Source organism: Oncorhynchus mykiss, chromosome 7 (assembly GCF_013265735.2).
Source record: "Oncorhynchus mykiss isolate Arlee chromosome 7, USDA_OmykA_1.1, whole genome shotgun sequence".
Classification (NCBI taxonomy): domain Eukaryota; kingdom Metazoa; phylum Chordata; class Actinopteri; order Salmoniformes; family Salmonidae; genus Oncorhynchus; species Oncorhynchus mykiss.
Window position 1 is genome coordinate 33,816,008 of NC_048571.1, and position 25,224 is coordinate 33,841,231.

The window sequence follows — 25,224 nt, forward strand, 5'->3', positions numbered from 1 at the left end:
TAATTAAGCGTAGAATAACTGCCATTTAATCAGCTAACGGGGAGATTTTTTTCAGTGCATGAAATATTGTCTTCAGCAAGACTGAACCAGATGAATTCAACACCTAAGTGGAATGTTATGGTGATGACAAAGTATTGTGACACTGAGTGAATTCAGCTACTTCTTCAAGTTCCTTGCACTACTCCAGAATCTAACCCATCCACTGACCGCATTCCACTACAATATGGTCTCTGATAGACCCTTAAGTCTGGAGATACACAAAACAAAAGCATCAATGCCATCTCTGACTGACACAATTTACATAAGGGGACTTGCTTACACACTCTTCGTGGGCAAGAGCATGCATTCTCTTATTGTTTCCTTTATGAAATCTAACTTTTGACTGGTCAGTTTGGACTGTCAGCATAAGGCCTTCAAGAAAGGCTTTAATAACCAATATGTAAAAGTTCAACGTAAAACAGCTTTAAGGTGTTTCTTTGCAAGCAGGTTAACAAAATTTAAGACAGATTTAAAATGTATTTTAAAAGGGTTTACAATTTACAGTTTTGAACCAATGTGCAAGTCACTATTACGCAAAGCAAAAAAGTAACATTTAAGAACAAAATAGTATTATTATACTAATGTCAAACAGCACCTTTTTGTCAACTGTTCTAGTACATACCATTAGGAGAATGCTCCGGTTTGTTCAAAAAATATATAACATCTTGAAGGTAGACTCTGAAATGACGTCAATGCAGAAAGTAAACAGCATAGTGGGTCTATTTCCGCAACTAAGAGCGCTGAAGTGGGAGCTCAACTTTCACTCTGTCTTGGTCTCGTACCTACCACACTAACAATGTGAAGCAAACCTGTGCGCATGCACAGATACTGTGTGACCGTGTAAGACCAAAGTCTTGCTCATCTCAATATCTGCAGTGCTGCAACGTTATTTCGCTGAGTCTATCTTTAATGTTAGGTTCTAATGGAATGTTTTTTTTCTTTTCAGCTGGACATACATTGAATGGCAAAACCTAGGGTCCCTTGTATTCATTTTAGTTTCAGATCCAAAATAAAATGTACAATACACAGCAATATGCATGTTAGTCAGTGTCACAATACAACCTCTTCTACCATTCTCTATGAGGCCACAGCAGAATTGCACTGCTACATACAGTACTGAATTTTAGCGACCAGAACTTGTGATTATGTGGAGAAAAACTAAGCATCACAGTGTTTGTTGAAAATAAACGGACAGTTTAATGACCTTTTTGAATAAAAACCAGCAATCGCCAGTACACTAGCAAAGCAAAAAAGGATACTAAAATGCATATCTTGCTAGGTGAAAGAACATATCTTTATGAAATGTTAGGAGAGAATCAAAAGGGGAAGGGGGGGTGAATGGCCTTGCCACTCAACCGGGTAAATTTCTTTTTCTTTTATCCTCACAAAACAATACTCTGCTTGTTAACAACTGAGCATATCTGAGAAAGGGCACAACTGGTAGGTCAGGTACAATTCATGCTGCTTGTCATACAGAAAGGGAGGGGGCTGGATGGAGCAGGGATGTATGGGCTGTATATGTGTAAAATAAGAGAAAGAAGAGTGTGGGTGGATTAACAGTGATGTGCAACGCCTTTAGTTCTCCCCTTCGCCGGCATCCCCCTCGTCACCCTGGTTTTCTGATGTCCACAGCTGTAGAGAGGGGGAAAAAACAAAAAAACATTGGATTCATACACTCGAGGCATTCAGTTCCAAGTCTATCGAACGATAATGCATTTGAATGGCATGACATTGGCAAGGCACATATTGGCAGTAAGCACTTACAGTGAGATTGTCCCTTAGTAGCTGCATGATCAAGGTGCTGTCTTTGTAAGAGTCCTCGTTCAAGGTGTCAAGTTCGGCGATCGCTTCATCGAAAGCCTATAGGGAAAATAGGTATATGGAAGGGGGTAAAAAAAACATGTTTTATAAGGCTCAGAATACCACAGCATAAAATGCCTCCAAAACACTTTACCAATTGACAAAGCTTGGTACTCCAGATGACAAAGCACCATCACAACAGTCAACAGTCTATTTTTCATTTAAATATTTGGCAAATGCCAACAGCACAAGCACCGGTGTTAACGAGCAGGTTTGTGTAAAAAAGCTGAGCAGGAGGGGCGTGTTTGCACTCCGTATTGATTCGGAGGCCAAAAAAGGCTCCTTCTGTATCACGCAGTCACTGCAGTGTGATGGTGTAACGTGTGTGAGAGTATAACGGTGCCCCACCGCCTTCGCCAAACTGCAGGCTTGCTCGGGGGAGTTGAGGATCTCGTAATAGAAGACGGAAAAGTTGAGAGCGAGGCCCAGCCTGATGGGGTGTGTCGGCTGCATGTCCTTCTTGCTGATGTCAAATGCCTCCTGGTAGGCCTGCTGGGAGTTCTCCACTGTGGCTGTGATGGGGAGCGAAGGGGCCCAATGAATTAACACCATTCACTCATCATGCTTTTGTTGAAGAGAATTAATGTTTCATTTCACAGAGCATCTCCTGTATAATGGATACTGATTGAACATTGTCTAGATATTATGTACTGTGGACATCAAATCAGGCCAGTGATGATACCACTTAAGCCTTAAAAAGCACTGCAAGCAGCAGATTATAAAAATGTAGGTTTTGCTTATTTCCATGATAATCAGAGGCTGAGGAAAAGTGGCCAATTAACAATTATGGGTTCTTGGCAACAGTGTGACTCGGAAGCTTCCTCACAGAACAGAGATCTACTTACTCTTTTTTGAGTCTCCAGATGCCACCTCGGACAGATATCTGTAGTAGTCACCTTTCATTTTAAGGTAGAACACCTTGCTTTCTGCCTGAGTCGCATTGGCAATGAGGTAATTGTCGAGGAGTGCCTAAAACCAAGAAAAGGGGTTGATTGGGTGTCAGTCAACTCCACTCTTTCAACACACAGGACCACACAAAAGATTAACCAAAAATAGATGCTCTGCAACCTTGCTTTGGTGTCAAATTCATTCCAGCTCACATTCACGCTAAATGAAAAATGCTTGTTGTGTAAATAGGGCATTTTCCCTGTACAATTTCCACTTCCAACCACATTCCCAAATTGCCTGGACTCTAAATGAATGTAACTCCCCAGTGTCACGTTATATCACCCCGTCCCCATAGCATCAAGGGACTCCTTTAAAAGCGATGTAGGGCACATAGACTAGCAAGCCCCCGCTTGCATAGACTAGCAAGCTCTCTCACCAGCACATCCTTGCAGATGTCCTGCAGCTCGGCCTCAATCTTCTCGCGGTATTCACGGGCCATCTGCTGCTTCTTCTCGTTGCCTTCGGTCTTCTGCTCGATGCTGGAGATGACGCGCCAGGAGGAGCGACGCGCCCCCACGACATTCTTGTAGGCCACCGACAGCAGGTTGCGCTCCTCGTTGGAGAGCTCGCCGCCCTGCTCCGTCACCGCTTTCATCGCCGCCGCCATGTCGTCATAGCGTTCGGCCTGCTCGGCCAGCTTAGCCTTCTGTACCAGGTCGTTCTTGTCCATGTCGGGGCTGTGAAATGGCACAGAGTTATTGTGGTCATAGTCACACCAAGCAACAGTTATTAGTAGTGTTAGAAAGTATGAGGTTACCCATTCTACAATCCTAGTACTGTGGACCCAAGGGGATGACATGTTTTTATATAGTCGTATACTAACAGACCTGATTAGATGCATCTGGTGTGCTTGTACTGGGCTAGAACATTAATGTGCACCTCTGTGGGTCCTGAAAAGTTTTAGAATGTTCTGATTTTATTAATCAGTTTTATCATGTAGCCTACTGAATACTCAGTTATTAGGCGTAATAAAATGCCCAACAAACCAATAGCCTATTAGCACAGACGTCTCTCTGACTGATAATGATTAGGATTTTTAAATATGCATTAATATACGGATATAAAGACAACCCAATAGCATGTCCAGACATGTCCGGGTCAATTTCATTTTAATTCAGTTAATTCTGGAAGTAAACTGAAAAGCAAGTTTACTTGACTGAATTTAAATGGAACTGACCCAAAACCTGCAAGTGTTCTTCAAATGGAAAATTATTGAGTATTCAATAGGCTACACGATCAAATTGATTAATAAACATCAAAAAACCTTTCAGATACCCGTCAGGAACTACTCCCTTACATGCAAACCACAGCGGCTACATTCCGTGCACGAGCGTTGCAAAATAAATGTACCAGTCAAAGGTTTGGACACCTACTCATTCGCGGGTTTATCTTGATTTTTTGTTTTTACTTTTAACCCATTTTCTCCCAAATTTCATGGTGTCCAATTGGTAGTTACAGTCTTGTCTCATCGCTGCAACTCCCGTACGACACCAACGTGTTCGGAGGAAACACTACACCTGGCGACCGTGTCAGCGTGCATGCACCCGGCCAGCCACAGGAGTCGCTAGAGCACGATGGAACAAGGACATCCCTGCCAGCCAAACCCTCGCCTAACCCGGATGACGCTGGGCCAATTGTGCGCCACCCCATAAGTCTCCTGTTCGCGGCCGGCTGTAACAGAGCCTGGACTCGAACCAGGATCTCTAGTGGCACAGCTAGCAACTGCGATGCAGTGCCTTCGACCACTGCGCCACTCGGGAGGCCACATTTGTACTATTTTCTACAATTGTAGAATAATAGTGAAGATATCAAAACTATGAAATAACACGTGTTTAATAAATCCAAAATATACATTTTTACTTAAGATTTTTCAAAGTAGCCACCCTTTGTCTTGATGACAGCTTTGCACACTCTTGGCATTCTCTCAACCAGCTTCACGAGGTATTCACCTGGAATGCATTTCAATTAGCAGGTGTGCCTTGTTAAAAGTCAATTTGTGGAATTTCTTTCCTCCTTAATACATTTGAGCCAAGCATTTATGTTGTGACAAGGTAGGGGTGATATACAGAAGATAGCTCTATTTGGTTAAAGACCAAGTCCATGTTATGGTAAGAACAGCTCATAAAAGCAAAGAGAAATGACAGTCCATCATTACTTTAAGACAAAGGTCAGTTAATACGGAACATTTCTTCAAGTACAGTCGCAAAAACCCATCATCCATCAAGACCCAGAGTTACCTCTGCTGCAGAGGATAAGTTCATTAGAGTTACCAGCTTCAGAAATTGTAGCCCAAATAAATGCTTCACAGAGTTCAAGTAACAGACATCTCAAAATCAACTGTTCAGAGGAGACTGCGTGAATCAGGCCTTCATGGTTAAATTGCTGCAAAGAAACCACTACTAACGGACACCAATAATAAGAGAGCAATGGACAATAGACAGGTGAAAATCTCCTTTGGTCTGAAGAGTCCAAATTATACATTTTCGGTTCTAACCACCGTGTCTTTCTGAGATGCAGAGTAGGTGAACGGATGATCGGCACATGCGTGGTTCCCACCATGAAGCATGGAGGAGGTGGTGTTATGGTGCTTTGCTGGTGACAATATTCTTAATTTATTTAGAATTCAAGGCACAATTAACCAGCATGGCAACCACAGCATTCTGCAGCGATATGCCATCGCATCTGGTTTGCGCTTAGTGGGACTATCATTTGTTTTTCAACAGGACAATGACCGAACACACCTCCAGGCTGTATAAGGGCTATTTGACCGAGAAAGAGAGTGACGGAGTGCTGCATCAGATGACCTGGCCTCCACAATCACCCAACCTCAACCCAATTGAGATGGTTTGGGATAAGTTGGACCGCAGAGTGAAGGAAAAGCAGCCAACAAGTGCTCAGCATATGTGGGAACTCCTTCAAGACTGTTGGAAAAGTATTCCAGGGGAAGCTGGTTGAGAGAATGCCAAGACTGTGCAAAACTGTCATCAAGGCAAAGGGTAGCTACTTTGAATTATCTAAAATATATTTGGATTTGTTTAACACTTTCTTGGTTACTACAGGATTTAATGTGTTATTTCATAGTTGATGTCTTCACTATTATTCTACAATGTAGAAAATAATAACAATAAAAAAAAGAATAACAAACCCTTGAATGAGTATGTGTGTCCAAACTTTTGACTGGTAGTGTACATGTTATTCAACCATTTCACCCACGGCGCTCACAGGCCTGAACGAGAGTATGCGTAGTCAAACGATAAAATATAACATGTCTATTTTTGAGACACTTGACATGCTGGAAGTCCCACCTCTCCCATCTACTCATTGGTTTTCAGGAGCATACAACATCACGTGGGTATTTGAAAGATGACCGAGGAGAGACTAATCATAGACAACTAAACTCAGAGAGCATCATTGAGATCATATATGAATTTAACATTTGAATTATTCTGCCATTTTCAAAGTCATGCCCCCCCCATCCTTGACTTTTCTTAAATAAGCCTATTCAAAACACTGAGGACATGTAATTTTCCCCCCTTGCACTTGGCTGCCATCTGACAATGGCCCATGGGCTCCCGAGTGGCACAGCGGTCTAAAACACTGCATCTCAGTGCTAGAGGCATCACTACAGACTCTGGTTCGATCCCGGGCTGTATCACAACCAGACGTGATCAGGAGTCCCATAGGGCGGGCACAATTGGCCTAGTGTCGTCCGGGTTAGGCCATCATTGTAAAATAAGAATTTGTTCTTAACGGACTTGCCTAGTTGAACAAAAATACTATTAAAATAGGTTGAAACTACACCCTAACCAGTGGTCACCAACCAATCGCTTTCAGTCGATCGACAAACATTTCTGTAAAAAAGGTTTAGCTGGCCTGAGCGCTGAGCAGGCAAAGAGTTTGCATTTTGAAACATGTGTCTGAAGTTACGGACCCTGCCTTCCAGGCTGGCCCGGAGAGTAAATCAAGTGCACTAAAGGCCTACCGCTGGCCAATCGTGTGGCTCAGTTTACCGTGTCTGCAGTAATGTAGCAGGAATTTAAAAAAAAGCTACATTAAAACTGATACTGCAAGATTTTTTTTTTTAAACCATGACGAGAGCTGCTGTTTTTATGAGTGAGTTCATGTAAGTCCTTACTCAGCACTGTCAACTCTTTTTATTCAACACCTTTATAAGCCATAAAATGCATATTCTTCCCACTTCCACTCGTGCTACAACCAGCGCTGCAGCTGTAACGAATGAGTAGGAAAGTGTATCGATAGGCTTGCGTTTTTATTAGCGTCTTGGTTATTTTTTAATATCCAGCTGGTTTCTCCACACATCGCGCGGACAGAAATAAACATCTTTCTGGTAAGAAGATGGTTAACGTGACGTGGTGTGGCCACAACAACATACAGGAACTCAAGTCCTTCTGTTCACCTGATTTAGAATTCCTCACAATCAAATGTCGACCGCATTATCTACCAAGGGAATTCTCTTCGATTATAATCACAGCCGTATATATTCCCCCCCAAGCAGACACATCGATGGCTCTGAACGAACTTTATTTGACTCTTTGCAAACTGGAATCCATATATCCGGAGGCTGCATTCATTGTAGCTGGGGATTTTAACAAGGCTAATCTGAAAACAAGACTCCCTAAATTGTATCAGCATATCGATTGCGCAACCAGGGCTGGAAAAACCTTGGATCATTGCTATTCTAACTTCTGCGACGCATATAAGGCCCTGCCCCGCTCTCCTTTCGTAAAAAGCTGACCACGACTCCATTTTGTTGATCCCTGCTTACAGACAGAAACTAAAACAAGAAGCTCCCGCGCTGAGGTCTGTTCAACGCTAGTCCGACCAATCTGATTCCACCAAGACTGCTTCCATCACGTGGACTGGGATATGTTTCGTATTGCGTCAGACAACAACATTGACGAATACGCTGATTCGGTGAGCAAGTTCATTAGAACGTGCGTTGAAGATGTCGTTCCCATAGCAACGATTAAAACATTCCCAAACCAGAAACCGTGGATTGATGGCAGCATTGGCGTGAAACTGAAAGCGCGAACCACTGCTTTTAATCAGGGCAAGGTGACCGGAAACATGACCGAATACAAACAGTGTAACTATTCCCTCCGCAAGGCAATCAAACAAGCTAAGCGTCAGTATAGAGACAAAGTAGAATCTCAATTCAACGGCTCAGACACAAGAGGTATGTGGCAGGGTCTACAGTCAATCACGGACTACAAAAAGAAAACCAGCCCCGTCACGGACCAGGATGTCTTGCTCCCAGGCAGACTAAATAACTTTTTTGCTCGCTTTGAGGACAATACAGTGCCACTGACACGGCCCGCAACTAAAACATGCGGACTCTCCTTCACAGCAGCCGACGTGAGGAAAACATTTAAACGTGTCAACCCTCGCAAGGCTGCAGGCCCAGACGCGCCCTCAGAGCATGCGCAGACCAGATGGCTGGTGTGTTTACAGACATATTCATTCAATCAATCCCTATCCCAGTCTGTTGTTCCCACATGCTTCAAGAGGGCCACCATTGTTCCTGTTCCCAAGAAAGCTAAGGTAACTGAGCTAAACGACTACCCCGTAGCACTCACTTCCGTCATCATGAAGTGCTTTGAGAGACTAGGGCCATATCACCTCCACCCTACCCGACACCCTAGACCCACTCCAATTTGCTTACCGCCCAAATAGGTCCACAGACGATGCAATCTCAACCACACTGCACATTGCCCTAACACATCTGGACAAGAGGAATACCTATGTGAGAATGCTGTTCATCGACTACAGCTCGGCATTTAACACCATAGTGCCCTCCAAGCTGGTCATCAAGCTCGAGACCCTGGGTCTCGACCCCGCCCTGTGCAACTGGGTACTGGACTTCCTGATGGGCCGCCCCCAGGTGGTGAGGGTAGGCAACAACATCTCCACCCTGCTGATCCTCAACACTGGGGCCCTCTCCTGTACTCCCTGTTCACCCACGACTGCGTGGCCACGCACGCCTCCAACTCAATCATCAAGTTTGTGGACGACACAACAGTGGTAGGCTTGATTACCAACAACGACGAGACGGCCTACAGGGTGAGGGCCCTCGGAGTGTGGTGTCAGGAAAATAACCTCACACTCAACGTCAACAAAACTAAGGAGATGATTGTGGACTTCAGGAAACAGCAGAGGGAACACCCCCCTATCCACATCGATGGAACAGTAGCGGAGAGGGTAGTAAGTTAAATTCCTCGGCGTACACATCACAGACAAACTGAATTGGTCCACCCACACAGACAGCATCGTGAAGAAGGCGCAGCAGCGCCTCTTCAACCTCAGGAGGCTGAAGAAATTTGGCTTGTCACCAAAAGCACACAAACTTCTACAGATGCACAATCGAGAGTATCCTGTCGGGCTGTATCACCGCCTGGTATGGCAACTGCTCCGCCCACAACCGTAAGGCTCTCCAGAGGGTAGTGAGGTCTGCACAACGCATCACCGGGGGCAAACTACCTGCCCTCCAGGACACCTACACCACCCGATGTCACAGGAAGGCCATAAAGACCATCAAGGACAACAACCACCCGAGCCACTGCCTGTTCACCCCGCTATCATCCAGAAGGCGAGGTCAGTACAGGTGCATCAAAGCTGGGACCGAGAGACTGAAAAACAGCTTCTATCTCAAGGCCATCAGACTGTTAAACAGCCACCACTAACATTGAGTGGCTGCTGCCAACACACTGACTCAACTCCAGCCACTTTAATAATGGGAATCGATGGGAAATGATGTAAAATATATCACTAGCCACTTTAAACAATGCTACCTAATATAATGTTTACATACCCTACATTATTCATCTCATATGTATACGTATATACTGTACTCTATATCATCTACTGCATCTTTATGTAATACATGTATCACTAGCTACTTTAACTATGCCACTTTGTTTACATACTCATCTCATATGTCTATACTGCACTCAATACCATCTACTGTATCTTGCCTATTCCGCTCTATACTATCACTCATTCATATATCTTTATGTACATATCCCCTTACACTTGTACATATCCCCTTACACTTGTGTAAGGTAGTAGTTTTGGAATTGTTAGCTAGATTACTTGTTGGTTATTACTGCATTGTCGGAACTAGAAGCACAAGCATTTCGCTACACTCTCATTAACATCTGCTAACCGTGACAAATAAAATTTGATTTGATATTTCACTTTCTCTGTTCACAGCATGAATTTGTGGTGCGTGAGTTGTCATCAGCTAGAAAACGGTGTCCCTTTTTGGTCAGTGTCAGCAGAGGAAAGGGAAGACAGACCCTCAGTCAGCTGCTCTCTCCCTCCGCTGAGACTGACCATCAGATGCAGGCACCATCAGCCCAGTAAAGTAAAAAATAAGCAAATTATTTAAATGTATGCTCAATCAGCTGTGACTCAAAAGTAATACAATGACTTATCTATTACCGCTGTGATCATATAACTCACAGTTTTAAATTAACTTTTTTGGGGACGGGGGACAATGCATTGGGAGGGCAATTCACGCAGCCAATGTGCGGTGATAACGTATTGGGCCTATAGCCCATTGCACAAATCTCATTGCTACAGTACTGTTTTTAATAGGTTAGTGTTGCATAGACTTAAATGTTTTAAGACACGTTAAAAGAAAATCTGAGCAGTAGATCTCGGGTTGCATTTTGACTCAGAAAGTGATCTTGAGAAGGCTAGTGACACCTGACCTAAACTATATCAAAACTAATTTTACACATAGATGTAGTAATAATAGATGTAGCTTAAAGACCAGATTAGAGTTACAATATTCTGATGGGTGATAATATTCTGATGGGTGACAATAGTATTAACTGCCTTGTGATTGAAGAGACTACAGCGCAGTGTGGGTAATTGACAAAGGGAAAGGAGCTTCAGCTTACCAAAAAGCAATCTTTTCAAATAATTCTTCATGCAGGCGAACTTTGATTTCCTAACCAGAAAAGAGCAGGTTAAAGTTTCTAAAACATGTGCATTTGCCAAACAACTTAAAGGAAAAATCCACCCATTCCTTTAATTTACAGTGTGACTGTTACCTAGTCAGTTGAATGTCTGAATGCATTCAACTGAAATGTGTCTTCCGCATTTAACCCAACCCCTCTGAATCAGTTGTGCGGAGGGCTGCCTTCATCGGCATCCACGTCTTCGGCGCCCAGGGAACAGTGGGTTAACTGCCTTGCTCAGGGACAGAATGACAGATTTTTACCTTGGAAAAATATTTTTTAGCTTGGAAAATTCCAGAAAATGAAGTCATGGCTTTAGAAGCTTCTGATAGGCTAATTTACATAATTTGAGTCAATTGGAGGTGTACCAGTGGATGTATTTCAAGGCCTATCTTCAAACTCGGTGCCTCTTTGCTTGACATCATGGGAAAATCAAAAGAAATCAGCCAAGAAAAATTGTACACCTCCACAAGTCTGACCTTCCAAATGCCTGAAGGTACCACGCTCATCTGTACAAATAATAGTACGCAAGTATAAACACCATGGTACCACGCAGCCGTCATACCACTCAGGAAGGCTCCAAAAGATGAACTTACTTTAATGCGAAAAGTGCAAATCAATCCCAGAACTACAGCAAAAGGACCTTGTGAAGATGCTGGAGGAAACAGGTACAAAAGTATCTATATCCACAGTAAAACGAGTCCTATATCAACATAACCTGAAAGGTCGCTCAGCAAGGAAGAAGCCACAGCTCCAAAACCGCCATAAAAAAGCCAGACTACGATTTGCAATTGCACATGGGGACAAAGATCGTACTTTTTGGAGAAATGTCCTCTGGTCTGATGAAACAAAAATAGAAATGCGTGGCCATAATGACCATCGTTATGTTTGAGGGAAAAAGTGGAAGGCATGCAAGCCGAAGAACACCATCCCAACCGTGATGCACAGGGGGTGGCAGCATCATCTTGTGGGGGTGCTTTGCTGCAGGAGGGACTGGTGCGCCTCACAAAATAGATGGCATCATGAGGGAGGAAAATTATGTGGATATATTGGAAGCAACATCTCAAGACATCAGTCAGGAAGTTAAAGCTGGGTCGCAAATGGGTCTTCCAAATTTACAATGACCCCAAGCATACTTCCAAAGTCAAGGTATTGGAGTGGCCATCACAAATCCCTGACCTCAATCCTATAGAAAATGTGTGGGCAGAAGTGAAAAAGCATATGCGAGCAAGGAGGCCTACAAACCTGACACCAGTTCTGTCAGGAGGAACATGCAAAAATTCACCCAACTTATTGTGGGAAGCTTGTTGAAGGGATATTCAACCTTCAACTCTCTCTCTCTATATATATATATATATATATATATATATATATATATATATATATATATATATATATATATATATATATATATATATATATATATATATATATATATATATATATATATATATATATATATATATATATATATATATATATATATATATATATATGTTTATCATACCTGTTGGTACAGGGCTCATATGTGAAACTATTCTAACTGAACATTTTCTTTCACAGTGACACTGACTCCGAATGGGAGTCTTATCCGGTGTCCTGTGTGAATTTAAGTATGCTCTCTCTAATTCTCTCTTTCGGAGGACCTGAGCCCTAGGACCATGCGTCAGGAATACCTGGCATGACGACTCCTTGCTGTCCCCAGTCCACCTGGCCTTTCAACTGTTCTGCCTGCGGCTATGGAACCCTAAACTGTTCATTTTTACTCTTGAGGTGTTGTCCTGTTACACCCTCTACAACCACTGTGATCTCCACCCGGCACAGCCAGAAGAGGACTGGCCACCCCTCATAGCCTGGTTCCTCTAGGTTTCTTCCTAGGTTTTTGCCTCTCTAGGGTGTTTTTCCTAGCCACCGTGCTTCTACACCTGCATTGCTTGCTGTTTGGGGTTTTAGGCTGGGGCTATATAAATTGATTTGATAGAGGACTGAGGGTCTTCAAAATATTGAAAGTGTGTAAATAGTTACCCATATTAATTTTGTAAATCTATATATATTTATTTGTTCATATATTTTTTAAATAAATAATTATTTGTTTTCATTTATTTCCCTCAATTTATTTTGGGGTGGGGTGTTAGAATACCATTTTGGTATTTTGTATATAGTTATTTGTTTCAAAATGTATACCTTCACCAATTTGGCCACTTGGGCCAAATTTACATTTGGGCTACTTGTGTGGGACACCTGGGTGACTTCATGATAAATGTCATGTAAGCACACTCATTTTGGAAGTTATCATTCTGAAACCTTGCACAAGTACTGTTGCCCTCTTATATTTTTCACTGAAATTGTCCCCATCATCCTATCTGAATGTTTGTTTTATCTTGTTCATTTTAAAGATGATACAAAAATACAATACTAGTTACATAATTTCTATATTTTAAGTAGGGCTGGCAATAGCCAAAAAACAATCTACATTTTATTAACTTAAGGGCAATTTACGATATACAGTCAAAAGTTTGGACACAGCTACTCAATCACTTTACTACTTTCTTCATTGTAGAATAGTGAAGACATCAAAACTATAAAATAACACAAAATCATGTAGTAACTAGGGATGCACGAAATATCAGAATCGGACGAAAAAATGCCACCATCAACAATGGCTCAATGTCTAGTTTAACGCCGATGTGCAAAACCGATGTCAAAGCTGACGTGCAAGTAAAATTTAGAGCTACACAGCATTCCTAACCTAGCAAGTGTGCTGTGTGGATCGAGCAGTCATTTGAAAGAGTAAGAACATTTCAGCGAGACAGCTCGGAGGAGAAATCCATTAACGCCAAGATAATGGAATACATTGCCCTTGACAATCAACCGCTCTCTGTCGTGGGAGATGTTGGCTTCCGCCGACTGGTCGAGCACCGGTACACACTACCAAGTGCACTATTTTTTAGATGTAATAGCGTCACTGCTAATAGCATCACTGCTATTAGCTTCACAACTGACATTTGAACCAGCGATGAGCATGCGGAGTCTGATAGCACAGTGGGTCGTCAAGGATGTCGTACTGAGGAAAGTCGTATTTCATGCTCATGAATGTGCTGGTTGTCATACCGCTGCTGCCATTTCAAAGGCATATGAACACACTAGCTAGCTCCTTTCGAACAACTGACTCGAGAAATAAGCTCATCAACTGCACCTGCAGCGACGTGATACCCTCTGTCATGGCATTGAACCACTGCTCAACAAAACAGCCTACAGGCTGTGTTCAAGCCATTTGGTGGCACTCTCTCAACTGTGTCGCCACCATGCTCGATGCTATGTACACAAGGACCGCTATTTCGATGCAGACTAGAAACAGGGTTTAGTCACCTCAACTTGCTAAATTTCCACATGATTTATTACAAGATTTAGTTGAGGTTTAGTGAATGATTTGACCCAAATACAATGCTTTTAGTTTTAGAAATATTTAGGGCTCATTTATTCCTCGCCACCCACTCTAACTGCAGCTCTTTGTTGAGTGTTGCAGTCATATCAGTCGCTGTAGTAGCTGACATGTATCATGTTGAGTCATCCGCATACATAGAAACTCTGGCCGTAGTCAGTGGCATGTCATTAGTAAAAATGTAAAAAACCAAGGGGCCTAAAAACAGCTACCGTGAGGAATTCCTGATTCAAACTGGATTATATTTGATAGGCTTCCATTAAAGAACACCCTCTGTGTTTTGTTAGACAAGTAACTCTTTGTCCACATTATAGCAGGGGGTGTAAAGCCATAACACATACGTTTTTCCAGGAGTAGACAGTGATCAATAATGTCAAACGCTGCACTGAAGTCTAGCAAGACAGCCCCAACAATCATTTTATCATAGATTTCTCAGTCAAATCAGTCATTTGTGTAAGTGCTGTGCTTGTTGAGTGTCCTTCCCTATAACCATGCTGAAATTCTGTTGTCAATTTGTTTACTGTAAAATAGCATTGTATCGGGTCAAAAACAAAATCCAGAGGTTTACTACGGGTTGGTAACTGGCTGATTGGTTGGCTATTTGAGCCAGTAAAAAGGGGCTTTTACTATCCTAGGGTAGCGGAATGACTTCAGCTTCCCTCCAGGCCTGAGGGCACACACTCTCTAGTAGGCTTAAATTGAAGATGTGGCAAATAGGAGTGGCATTATCGTCAGTAATTTTCCATCTAGATTGTCAGACCCTGGTGGCTTGTCATTGTTGATAGACAACAATAATTCTCACCTCTTCCACTCTGACTTTACGGAATTCAAAAGTACAATTCTTGTCTTTCATAATATGGTCCGATATACTTGGATGTGTAGTATCAGCGTTTGTTGCTGGCATGTCATCCCTAAGTTTGCTTATCTTGCCAATGAAAGTCATTAAAGCAGTTTGCAATATCAGTGGGCTTCGCAATTCAATAAATGGAGCTGAGTTGCCCCCCCCCCCCCCCCCCCCAAATTTCATTTAACTTCTTGGGGGCAGTATTTTCACGTCCAGATGAAATGCATCCCCAAATTCAACTGCCTGCTACTCATCACCAGAAGATAAGATATGCATATTATTAGTAGATTTGGATAGAAAACACTCCGAAGTGTCTAAAACTGTTTGAATCATGTCTGTGAGTATAAGAGAACTTATTTAGCAGGCGAAACCCCGAGGACAAACCATTCCGATTTTTTTTCCTGAGTTCACTCTCTTTCAATGGGTTTTCATTGGGAATCCAGATTTCTAAAGGAACCTTCTTGCAATTCCTATCACTTCCACTGGATGTCAACAGTCTTTAGAAATTGGTTTAGGTCATTCCTTTGTGTAATGAAGTACGGTCATCTTGAACGAGGGTCACTTGAAGTGTACTGTTAGATAGAGGCGCGTGACCAGAAAGCATGCTTCAGTTTGTTTTCTTCCTGTATTGAACACAGATCATCCCGTCTTCAATTTGATTGATTATTTATGTTAAAAAATACCTAAAGTTGTATTACAAAAGTAGATTGAAATGTTTTGGCAAAGTTTCAGGTAACTTTTGAGATATTTTGTAGACACGTTGAGCAAGTTGGAACCGGTGTTTTTCTGGATCAAATGCGCCAAATAAATTGACATTTTGGATATATATCGACGGAATTAATCGAACAAAAGGACCATTTGTGATGTTTATGGGACATATTGGAGTGCCAACAAAATAAGCTTGTCAAAGGTAAGGCATGAATTATATTTTTATTTCTGCGTTTTGTGTCGCGCCTGCAGGGTTGAAATATGGTTTCTCTCTTTGTTTAGGTAATAGCATTGGTTGCTTTCGCCGAAAAGCCTTTTTGAAATCTGACATGTTGGCTGGATTCACAACAAGTGTAGCTTTAATTTGCTATATGGCATGTGTGATTAAATGAAAGTTTGATTTTATAGTAATTTATTTGAATTTGGTGCTCTGCATTTTCCCTGGCTTTTGGCCAGGTGTGACGCTAGCGTCCCACATATCCCAGAGAGGTTAAGAGGTTACAGACGATAGGCAATTAAGGTCACAGTTATGAAATCTTAGGACACTAAAGAGGCCTTTCTACTGACTCTGAAAAACACCAAAAGAAAGATGCCTAGGGTCCCTGCTTACCTTTGTGAACGTGCCTTAGACATGCTGCAAGGAGGCATGAGGACTGCAAATGTGGCCAGGGCAATAAATTGCAATGTCCGTACTGTGAGACGCCTAAGACATCGCTACAGGGAGACAGACCACGTGTAACAACACCTGCACAGGATTGGTACATCCAAACATCACACCTGCGGGACAGGTACAGGATGGCAACAACTGCCCGAGTTACACCAGGAACGCGCAATCCCTCCATCGGTGCTCAGACTGTCCACAATAGGGTGAGAGAGGCTGGACTGAGAGCTTGTAGGCCTGTTCTAAGGCAGGTCCTCGAAAATATAATAACAGCCGGACACTCTAGGAGCTCAGATGCAAAAATGTAATTACCAATGTTTCGACAGCCAAGCTGTCTTCATCACGGTATATTCACAAATACTGCGGGATGACTCGTTTATATTCTGTCAAAAGACACCGGTGTCTGTAATCATGGCCAAGAGTGGCCTAATATCATTGGTTAATTATCAAATATTAAAATGGCATACAAAGAACAGCATACAAACAACAATTGATTGAACCCTGATGAAGACAGCTTGGCTGTCGAAACATTGGTAATTACATTTTTGCATCTGAGCTCCTAGAGTGTCCGGCTCCTAGAGTCTGCAGTTCTCTTTAATTTTTCTACTCCGCTAGCCAGCACCTCGGCTAATTAGGTGTACGTTTATTTTTCTTCTAGATTGTAAGGCAGGTCCTCACCAGACATCACGGTCAACAACGTCGCCTACGGGCACAAACCCACCATCGCTGGACCAGACAGGACTGGCAAAAAGTGCTCTTCACTGACGAGTCGCAGTGTCTCACCAGAGGTGATGGTCGGATTTGCGTTTATCGTCGAAGGAATGAGCATTACACAGAGGCCTGTACTCTGGAGCAGGATCGATTTGGATGTGGAGGGTCCGTCATGGTCTGGGGCGGTGTGTCACAGCATCATCGAACTAAGCTTGTTGTCATTGCAGGCAATGTATTGCTACCACTGTATCAAATGTATTATCTAAGTGAGTTTCAGAGATAGAATATGAATGGCATCTGTTACAGATGAATTCTAAATAAATCATCAACAGTGTCACCAGCAAAGCACCCCAGCAGCAGCAGCACCTCCATGCTTCACGGTGGTAACCACACATGCCGAGATCATCCGTTCATCTACTCTGCGTCTCACAAAGCCACAGTAGTTGGAACCAAAAATCTCACATTTGGACTCAGATCAAAAGGACCGATGTCCATCGGTGTAATGTCTGTTACTCGGTTTTTTTTGACCCAAGCAAGTCTCTTCTTCTTATTGGTTTCCTTTAGTAGTGGTATCTTCGCAGCAATTTGACCATTAAGGCCTGATTCACGCAGACTCATCTGAACAGTTGATGTTGAGATGTGTCTGTTACTTGAACTCTGTGAAGCATTTATTTGAGCTACAATTCCTGAGGCTGGTAACTCCAATGAACTTATCCTCTGCAGCAGAGGTAACTCCGGGTCTTCTTTTCCTGTGGCGGTCCACATGAAAGCCTGTTTCATCATAGCGCTTGATGCTTTTTGCAATTGTACTTGAAGAAACTTTCAAAGTTCTTGTCTTAAAAAAAGGAGAGAAAGAAGGGATCTCATCTTTGTTATTGGGAGTTGTAAGGGGGGGGGGGGGGGGGGGGGGCTTGCTGTATGTGTGTAAATAGGAAGGTGCACAGCACACAAGGAGCCAAGACACAAAACGACAACATGAGAACAAATGCTCATAAAAAAATAGAAAAAAAGTGATTCTTGTTATGCATGCATTGATTGAATTAATTTGATATATTGACATACAGGCCATCATTGTAAATCATAATTTGTTCTTAACTGACTTGCCTAGCTAAATAAAGGTAATTAAAAATATTTTAAAAACACAGTATACATGTACCTTTGAACACTTTCAGCATTTTTTTTGAGAGGAAAGGAACCCCTTTCTCTGGGCCAGTAACACACATTTAATGGTATAAAGAAAATATTGTCCACACCGGAATGTCTAAATAATGCTGACATAGGACAATATAAGATCAGCTTGGTAAATGTTGGGTATTATATTTAAGCAAACTTGTCCATTATGATTGGCCACAACTAAACAAACTCCAATATTGTGGTTTTCTGATAATCTATCTTGAAAACACGACATTCTTAGAAATGTCGATTTGTCCCCATTGGGGCTCTAGAAAGTTTAAGCCATAATCAGCAGACTTTCTTCTTCTAAACAACCATTATAGGAAATTAACCATATAACTTTTACGTGAAACCCAGCTCTAGACGCAAGGCATGTTTTCAAAGGACATACATCCCTAAGAAATAACGTGCAGTAGTGACAACGCAGCAGGTGATCTTAGCTTTATTGTTTAACCAATGTATTATTATTATTATTATGGCCATGTATAGTTAGTTACACGGCTCTTGTGGCCATGTTATCTCAAGTCAATTTCGACTGTGATAAGGTCAGATTTGCTCACAATGGCTGTGTCACTTGCGCCAGTTGAGATCAGTTTATTTATGATTTTTTTTTTTAAACAACTGGTATACTATGACAGTATGGTATCCTACATTACCAAGGCTGTGTCTTAAATGTCACTGTGTTTTACTATCGCTACAATTTCCTTCAACATAACCATCTTTCGATCGACTAGTTATGATCACGGATGTCAAATGTAAAGTCCATGGCGGATATACTGCACCATTGCGCTATAAAATCGGTAGCCAACCTAATCGCTAAAGCGCTAGCTTGCTAGATTCCAGTCCGGCATTGAAGATGGAGCTGGAGAGCTAGTAACGCCCTCTGTCGCATTCCCTTGCGGAATTTTAATATGAAATCTGCCGTTAGCAAACCAGCTAACGTTATCTAGCAACAGTAATTGAATGCTACCAATGAGTTGGATATACGAAAATATCATTTAATTCGTAGCTATTAAGCACCAGTGTCATCGCAAAAACCTGTGCATTGCAGTCCATTCACTTGTAAAATTAGCTGGAGACCAGGCAAGGGAACATTAGCCTTGCAAAAAAAAACTGTCTTCTGTGGATATATACATCAGCATTACGGTACCATTTTGGATTTGGATTCATATTTCCCAGGGCAGATCTGAGATCTCCCCTACGTGATTTACAATAACCTAATTCCTAGCTAGCTTGTGAGCTCTAGCTCGCTATTCAATCACACGTCTCGGCCTAAATCCTTGTACCCAGCCCCAAACCACAATAGGCACCTTCCGCCACAGATAGCGATTGGAGACATTGTTGGGTTATTATGAACCCACAATTACCAATCTTACCCAGGAGATAATAATATAATTGAACTTTTATGCAAGTGAACTCACATTTAGCTTGTATTTTGAATCCTGCTTTTTCTCTAAACGATGGGAGTACCAAGCTGTCCTCCGTTCGCTGCTCGGGATTTTCAGGGCAGTACCACTTCCGCCTGCGCTAACACTTCCGCTTCCTCTAAACTCCACCCCTCCCCCCGCCAGTATCTATGGTAACAGCACTCCGGGGTTTCCTAAGCATTCTGCAGGGTAGTTGACGTCATAGAGAGTATGCGAGCCACTATGCGATGACGTAAGTGGTCACCATAGTTACTGTCTCCAAGCGATTGCTTACAGTCCGATGTAAAGTGTAAATCATAGAACACAGATGTTGAGACAGGATAGTCTGGCTGTACTGTTTATGTAAAGTTGCAGGAGCGCCACAATACTTTTGAGCTAATATTATTAAAGAGGAACAGGAGCTCAAGCAGCAGAACATTTGCCAGTAATCAGCTCCTGTGAGCTCCTGTCCAAGTCAGGCACTGATCATGTCTTATGAAATGACTGCTTGCATGAATATGATTGCATGCATATGATTAAAAATATATATTGCTACCATAATACTAACAACACTGCTCTTAGAAAAAACACTGCTATGAGAAAAAGTTATTCTGGCAGAAGAACCCGTTATGGGACTTGGTAGAATAACCCATTCACCCACACATTTTTTTTTACATAGTGAATGTTCTAAGAACCCCCTCGGATGAAAAGAGTTCCATGTATACTGAACAAAATTACAAAGGCAATGTCTAAAGTGTTGGTACCATGTTCCATGAGCTGAAATAAAAGATCTCCGAAATGTTCCATATTTCTCTAAAATGTGTGCACAAATTTGTTTACATCCCTGTTAGTGAGCATTTCTCATTTTCCAAGTTAATCCATCGACTTGACAGGTGTGGCATATCAAGAAGCTGATTAAACAGCATGATCATTGCACAGGTGTAAGTTGTGCTGCGGACAATAAAAGGCCACTCTAAAATGTGCAGTTTTGTCACACAACACAATGCCACAGGTGTCTCATGTTTTGAGGGAGCGTGCAATTGGCATGCTGACTGTGGGAATGTCCACCATATCTGTTGCCAGAGAGTTTATTGTTAATTTCTCTACCATAAGCTGCCTCCAACGTCGTTTTAGAGAATTTGGCAGTACGTCCAACCGGCCTTACAACCACAGACCTTGTGTAATCACGCCAGCCCAGGACTTTCTCATCCGGCTTCTTCACCTGCGGGATCGTCTGAGACCGACCACCCGGGCTGATGAAACTGAGGAGTATTCTGTCTGTAATAAAACCCTTTTAAGGGGAAAAACTCCTAGCTCCCCAGTTTCGTTTTAGGTTACATACCAGCATAAAGCATGCTCTTTCACTACTGCCACTAGAAATTGTGTTTGACCAAGGTGTTATTACTGCTGAATTTTGGTCACTAACTGAAGAGTGCGTCTGCACTGCAGCTCAAGGCAGTACCACAAATGCCCAAAGAAAAGTTCAGAAACAAGCTGAACCCCATCTTGAACTTTAATTAAGCACCCCTGAAGTGGTGTCATCAGATTGCATCATATTCAGGTTTGTTCTTCAAGCAAGAACACCAAATAAATTACTGTTGGTATTATCGAATTATGGATAAATGTATGCATTTATGTAAAAAATAAAATAAAATAAGAAAAATAAGAGAGAGACTGAGAAATAAAACAAAAGGAATTCTAGGCCTCTCTTAATCATTCACAGGAGTCAAGAATAGTACGTCTCAAGTCATGGGTACAAATGTTTAACACCAGTGTTTGCAATGCACTCGTATCCATGACCTATGAGGGGTTCCCACTAGATGGCCAAGCTGCCAAGTCAAAATTGTCTACAGTGGCTTGCGAAAGTATTCACCCGGCTTGGCATTTTTCCTATTTTGCTGCTTTACAACCTGGATTGTTTTTTTTTTGGGGGGGGGGGGGGGGGTATCATTTGATTTACACAACATGCCTATCACTATGAAGATGCTAAATATATTTTATTGTGAAACAAACAAGAAACAACACAAAAAAATCAGAAAACGTGCGTAAGTATTCACCCCCCCCCCCCCCCCCCCCCCCCCCCCCCCCCCAAAGTCAATACTTTGTAGAGACACCTTTTGCAGCAATTACAGCTGCATGTCTCTATAGGCTTGGCACATCTAGCCACTGGGATTTTTGCCCATTCTTCAAGGTGAAAATGCTCCAGTTCCTTAAAGTTGGATGGGTTCTGCTGGTGTACAGCAATCTTTAAGTCTTACCACAGATTCTCAATTGGATTGAGGTCTGGGCTTTGACTAGCAAATTCCAAGATATTTAAATGTTTCCTCTTAAACCACTCAAGTATTACTTTAGCAGTATGCATTGGGCCATTGTCCTGCTGGAAGGTGAACCTCCGTCCCAATCACACATTTCTGGAAGAGGGAAACAGGTTTCCTTCAAGAATTTCCCTGTATTTAGCGCCATCCATCATTCCTTAAATTTTGACCAGTTTCCCGGTCCCTGCCGATGAAAAACATCCCCACATCATGATGCTGCTACCACCATGCTTCACTGTGGGGATGGTGTTCTCGGGGGATGAAACGTGTTGGATTTGCGCCACACATAAAGTTTTCTTTGATGGCCAAAAATATCAGTTTTAGTCTCATCTGACCAGAGTACCTTTTTCCATATGTTTGGGGAGTCTCCCACATACCTTTTGGCGAACACCAAACGTGTTTGCTTATTTCTTTCTTTTAAACCTCTCTAGGATAGTGTCTAGTTTCCTGAATTTCCGCCTGACTGACGTGCCCAAAGTAAACTGCCTGTTACTTAGGCCCAGAAACCAGGATATGCATATAATTGATAACATTGGATAGATAACACGTTGAAGTTTCTAAGACTGTTAAAATTATGTCTGAGACTATAACAGAATTAATATGGCAGGCGAAAATCCAAAGAAAATCCGACCAAAATGTTGTTGTTTTTTAGCTTCCAGGCTCTTTTTATGGAAACCTATTGTTTCTATGTAAATCGGTCTCCCAGATTGCAATTCTTATGGCTTCCACTAGATGTCAACAGTCATAAAACAAGGTTTCAGGCTTCTTTTTGAAAAAATTAACAAGTATTTCAAGTTTTTATTAGGAGACCTCCTGAAGAAAATCAGTCGGGCACTTACGATTTTCCTTTCCTATTGAACATACTACTTTCCATATGAAATATTATAGTTTATTTACATTTTAGAGTACCTGAGGATTAAATAGAAATGTCGTTTGACTTGTTTTGATGAAGTTTTGCTGTAGCTTTTTGGACTCCTTTGTCTGCATGTTGAACAAGTGGATTACTGAAATCGATGGTGCCAACTTAACTGACTTTTTGGGATAAAAATAAGGATTTTATCTAACTAAACGACCAATCATGTTGTAGCTGGGACCCTTGGGATTGCTAATGTTCAAAAGTTAGTGATTTATTTAATCGCGATTTGTGATTTTGTGAAGCCTGTGCTGGTTGAAAAATATGTTGATGTGTGGCGCCATTCTCAGACAACCGCATGGTATGCTTTCACCATAGAGCCTTTTTGAAATCTGACAATGCAGTTAGATTAAACAAGAAGATAAGTTTTTAAATGGTATAAGACACTTGTATGTTCATGAATGTTTAATGTTAGGAATATTTATTTGAATTGTGCGCCCTACAATTTCACCGGATGTTGTCGGCTTGTGTCCTGCTCACAGGACACCTATCCCTAATTAAGCAATAACGTTTTTTATGACCACTCTTCCTTAAAGCCCAACTCTGGAGTGTACGGCTTAAAGTGGTCCTATGGACAGATACTCCAATCTCCGCTGTGGAGCTTTGCAGCTCCTTCAGGGTTATCTTTGGTCTCTTTGTTGCCTCTCTGATTAATGCCCTCCTTGCTGGTCCATGAGTTTTGGTGGGCGGCCCTCTCTTGGCAGGTTTGTTGTGGTGCCATATTCTTTCCATTCTTTTATAATGGATTTAATGTTGCTCTGTGGAATGTTCAAAACTTCAGATTTTTTATTTTTTATAACCCAACCCTGATCTGTACTTCTCCACAACTTTGTCCTTGACCTGTTTGGAGAGCTCCTTGGTCTTCATGGTGCCGCTTGCTTGGTGGTGCCCTTTGCTTAGTGATGTTGCAGACTCTGGGGCCGTTCGGAACAGGTGTATATATACTGAGATCATGTGACACTTAGATTGCACACAGGTGGACTTTATTTAACTATTTATGTGACTTCTGAAGGTAATTGGTTGCACCAGATCTTATTTAGGGGCTTCATAGCAAAGGGGGTGAATACATATGCACGCACCACTTTTCCGTTGCATTTTTTTAAACAAGTTATTTTTTAAATTTCACTTCACCAATTTGGCCTATTTTGTGTATGTCCATTACATGAAATCCAAATAAAAATCAATTTAAATTACAGGTTGTAATGCAACAAAATAGGAAAAAGCCAAGGGGGATGAATACTTTTGCATGGCACTGTATATCGTGAAAAAATTGATGAAGGTTAGGGTTAGGGTTAGGGTTAGGCACAAGGCACAAGGTTAGCAGTGTGGTTAATATTAGGGTTAGGATGATCCCCATAAGGCTAGTCCTCAGAGGTATTTTATAAAGGTGAACCTGACTGTGGTAAAGTTATGCTTTGAAGCAGCCAGCAGGGTGTAGTGGAGACTATGCTATTGGATGGATAGTCCTACATATGTTTTTTTTTTCATGATTAACTTTGGCCTGCCTTACAAATTGCTGCTAATAGGATCATTTTTCAAGACAATAATTTTCACATTTTGATATTGTTAAAAAAATAAAACCAACCTTATAATGAAGGTATCAGTATCACTGATATAGAATTGGGTGCATTATGAGCACAATCAATGTCAACTGTTATTATATATTTTTATTTATTTTTTATTTCACCTTTATTTAACCAGGTAGGCAAGTTGAGAACAAGTTCTCATTTACAATTGCGACCTGGCCAAGATAAAGCAAAGCAGTTCGACACATACAACGACACAGAGTTACACATGGAGTAAAACAAACATATAGTCAATAATACAGTAGAAACATATATATGATGTGAGCAAATGAGGTGAGATAAGGGAGGTAAAGGCAAAAAAAGGCCATGGTGGCAAAGTAAATACAATATAGCAAGTAAAACACTGGAATGGTAGATTTGCAGTGGAAGAATGTGCAAATAATGGGGTGCAAAGGAGCAAAATAAATAAATAAAATAAAATAAATACAGTAGAGAAAGAGGTAGTTGTTTGGGCTAAATTATAGGTGGCCTATGTACAGGTGCAGTAATCTGTGAGCTGCTCCGATATGCTAAATGAAGAGTTATAAATCAAATACCAAAAATTGTAAGAACATTTGATTTATATTGATCTGTTCTATGGTTGCATTTAATCGACATCTTCAATAATCGATTGAAAGAGTGATTAGTCTTTAC

General features: G+C 41.7%; 1 protein-coding gene across 1 annotated transcript; it reads right to left on the reverse strand.

Annotated features, from left to right (window-relative positions):
• Positions 1–1,215: 1,215 nt before the first annotated feature.
• ywhaba (tyrosine 3-monooxygenase/tryptophan 5-monooxygenase activation protein, beta polypeptide a) lies at positions 1,216–19,851 on the reverse strand. The gene is given in 6 exon segments (NM_001124468.1): positions 1,216–1,671; positions 1,804–1,899; positions 2,248–2,411; positions 2,745–2,868; positions 3,224–3,524; positions 19,793–19,851. Coding segments are annotated over 5 exon segments (735 nt in total). The 5' UTR covers positions 3,518–3,524; positions 19,793–19,851; the 3' UTR covers positions 1,216–1,614.
• Between the last annotated feature and the right edge of the window lie 5,373 nt (positions 19,852–25,224).